Below are 3,588 nucleotides of genomic sequence, written 5' to 3'. Positions count from 1 at the left end.
TACTTCTCCACTGGCCTGCCAGAAACAACTGGTAATGTCTGGAGACATTTTTGGTTGTCACAAGTTGAAGCGTGTGTGTGCGCACAAATGCGTGCTACTGTATTTAATGGGTATATGAGGCCAAGGATACTGAATTCTACAATGCACTACACAGCCTTCCATAACAAATAATTCTCTGGTCCAAAACATCAGTAGGGCTGAGACTGAGAAATCCTGGTCTAGAGAGTAACAAATCCAAACTGGAATAGGAGGACAGACAGACCATGGAGAGGAAAGTAGAATTGTCGGGTGCAGTGGCTGACGCCTGTAATCCCAGCACTTTGGGAGGCCAAGGCGGGTGGATCAGGAGGTCAGGAGTTTGAGACCAGCCTGGCCAATATGGTGAAACCCCGTCTCTACTAAAAAAAATACAAAAATGAGCTGCGTGTGGTGGCACACACCTGTAGTCCCAGCTACTCGGGAGGCTGAGGCAGGAGAATCGCTTGAACCCAGGAGACAGAGTTTGCAGTGAGCCAAGATTGTGCCACTGAACTCCAGCCTGGGCGACAGAGTGAGACTTCAAAAAAGAAAAAAGTAGGAGAATATCCATGGAAAGCTTAATTTTTTACAGAGTTTGAAGGAAATTAAGGGGTGCAATAAAGGCAAATATAAGAAAGAGAGAATGGTAAATAAAAATTCCAGCAGAAAAGATATAGATGTTGGACTCTCCCTGGCTTTGCAGGGAACTTTATTTATTTATTTATTTACTTATTTTTGAAATAGGGTCTCACTCTGCCACCCAGGCTGGAGTGCAGTGGAACAATCTCAGTTCACTGCGACCTCCGCCTCCTGGGCTCAGGAGGGATCACTATGCTACCACCTCAGCCTCCTGAGTAGCTGGGACCACGGGCACATGCCACCATGCCCAGCAATTTTTGTATTTTTGGCAAAGACAGGGTTTCACCATGTTGCCCTGGCTGGTCTTGAACTCCTGACCTCAAGTGATCTGCCTACCTCAGTCTCCCAAAATTCTGGGATTACAAGCATAAGCCACTGCGCCTGACCAGGGAACAATATTTATATAGTCACAGTAATAAAATACTCTTTACTAATAGTAAACTTTTGGAATTAACTGAAAGACAGAGCACGGACAACTTTATCAAGTTTGACAATGTAAAAACAGAAATATAGATGAAAAAAGCTAGAAAGTAGAAGGGGGAGGAAGAAAGATGAAGAAAAGGCAAAAGGACATTAACATCTTCATCTTACAAAGTGGGAAGTACTATATGGTGGAGCAAAACAAAAATGGGGTTATATTTGTATATATTAAAGTTATAGGAGAACCTGTAGTAAACTGTATAACTCATCACTAATATTCAGGATCTCTTCCTACAGATCCTTCTCCACTCCCTCAGAATCAGTTTTGACAACATGTTTTGAGAATGGAAATGTGAGCAAAAGTGACGGATATCATTTCTGGGTGGAAGCTTGAGGAGCCAGGACATGATTTGTCACTCTGTTTTTCCCTCTGTCATCATCATTCCAGATAGTGGGTATACTATTAGCCTAGGCCCCAGAAGAAGGACAATCATGGCATGGAGCAGACCCCCGCACCATGTAATCAGCAATGGGAATGTAGTGGGAGGAACAGAACTTAGTAATTTTAAGCACTAAAATTTTTCGATTTTTTATTACTGCAGTATAACCTAAGTTATGCTATGTAACAGTAAAGAAAGTAAGTACAGCTGCTCATTGACTTATGATGGGGTTACATCCTGATAAGCTCATTGTATATATTAAGTTGAAAATGCATTTAATACAACTAACCTCTCAAATATAGCATAGCACAACCTATCTTAAACATTTTACATTAGCCTACACTTGGGCAAAATCATCTAACCCAAAGCCTATTTTATAATAAAGTGTTAAGTATCTCATGCAATTTGTTGAATACTATACTGAAAGTCAAAAACGAAATAGTTGTATGGGTACCTGAAGTATGGTTTCTACTGAATGCATATCACTTTTATACCATTGTAAAGTCCAAACATTGTAAGCCAAGCCATTATAACTCAGGAACCCTCTGTAAGGTGTTGTGAACTATATTGAGAGGATGGAGAGTAGAGAAGTGCAAATGGGGGTGTAAGTGAGCTAAATCCTCATCTCTGAAAGTAGGAAGTCAGTACATAGCGTTTAAAAAGAAAGTAAGTAGTCATGTTATTTGGAGATATGGAGGAAACTACCAAGAAACAAACAAACCAAAAACTAATAAAAATAATTAAGCGTTATCGTCCAGGGAATAGGCGTAGGATAGGAAGAGGTGGGGCAGGAGGATTTTTGTTTTTATTACAAATTCTTCCAGACTTTTCTATGGTTTCAAATAATAGTGCTTGTGTTTCTCTTGATAATTTTTTTAAATTTCCACTTATTTGACTGTATTTTATGCAAGCTCTAAAAAAAATTATAATTTTGGGCTGCAGGAACATGGCCATAGAATCCAACAGAAATCTTCTTAAAAGGGAAGTTGTGCTTTGGTTGACTCTGATCTTACATACCTAATTTGTTCCCGAAGAACACTTCACTTTGGACCACCTAACAGTCAAACTGGTAATCTGAAAAGCATCTTCAAAATTCAGACAAAAACAAATGGATTTTTTTTGTTTCTGCTATTTAATAAATTTTCAGAGAAAAAAATACATCAACAAGTAAGGTAATTTAAACTTGGAATTGGCTATTTGCAGACTTGAGGTTGGTCTATAACACACTTTTCAAGGGGTTAGAGTTAAAACTTTTTCTCTATGGATTGTTCTAGATCTGAGTCTGTCTTCCAAAGCCTCCTCTACCAGAATGAAAATCTTCACGAAACATCCCTTACCTGACCCCCAGATTTACCGCGACCATACTGTTGACCCTCTCTAAAACCTACATCCCAATCAGTGCGGATAATCCATTCATCTAGGCAGGTCCCAGTTAGAAACCGCATGGCATTTTCGGCATCAGCTCTGTTATGGCATTCTACAAAGCAAAAACCACATGCTGTTTTCTTTATTTTATCCAGGCCCATAAAGATATTCCTGATATCAGATCTACTAAAGAGTTCATGTATTTTCTCTTCGGTTGTATAAAAGGAAAGATTCCCCATATTCAATGTGGAGCTTTCCTTCAGTAATTTTTCCTGCTGAAATTTACGGCCACTGAACTGATGGTCCCGGTAGCAGCTCAGCTCCAAAGCAGGGTCTTTACATAGAATTTTCAGGTCTTTGGACATGGTGCTGGTTGGGCAGCATGCAGATGGCCGTTTTCGGTCCAGCTTGGCAGCAGTGACACCACCACTGAAAACCTAAGTTGAGTTGAAAAAAAGAGGGAAGTCAAAAGGAGGGAAACAGAAGTATAAACCTGTGAATATTTAACATATTTGTGTTCAGATACAAGAACACTTCAGCTCCTGACCATAAGGATCATGTCAAGGCACACTAAAAATAGACAGCTCCAGTCCCCAAAACATGGTCATAAAATCCAATTTGTCAAGTCTTCCTGAAAGGGAAGTTGTGCTGTCTTTGGTTGAGACTTAGATCTTATATACCTAATCTATTACCAAAGAGCACTTTT

At 39.8% G+C, this 3,588-nt stretch overlaps 1 protein-coding gene across 1 annotated transcript; it reads right to left on the bottom strand.

The window, feature by feature from the left end:
* Positions 1-2,836: 2,836 nt before the first annotated feature.
* NCBP2L (nuclear cap binding protein subunit 2 like) lies at positions 2,837-3,247 on the bottom strand. Its single transcript, XM_034950708.2, has one exon. The coding sequence runs from the start codon at positions 3,245-3,247 to the stop codon at positions 2,837-2,839; it is 411 nt and encodes a 136-aa protein (XP_034806599.1).
* Between the last annotated feature and the right edge of the window lie 341 nt (positions 3,248-3,588).

This window comes from Pan paniscus, chromosome X (assembly GCF_029289425.2).
Source record: "Pan paniscus chromosome X, NHGRI_mPanPan1-v2.0_pri, whole genome shotgun sequence".
Taxonomy (NCBI): Eukaryota; Metazoa; Chordata; class Mammalia; order Primates; family Hominidae; genus Pan; species Pan paniscus.
The sequence above is the reverse complement of the archived record's forward strand: the minus strand, read 5'-3'. Positions and strand labels throughout refer to the sequence as shown.

Excerpts from the sequence above, each read along its gene's own strand:
- NCBP2L (XM_034950708.2), bottom strand. The coding sequence starts at position 3,247 with ATGTCCAAAGACCTGAAAATTCTATGTAAAGACCCTGCTTTGGAGCTG.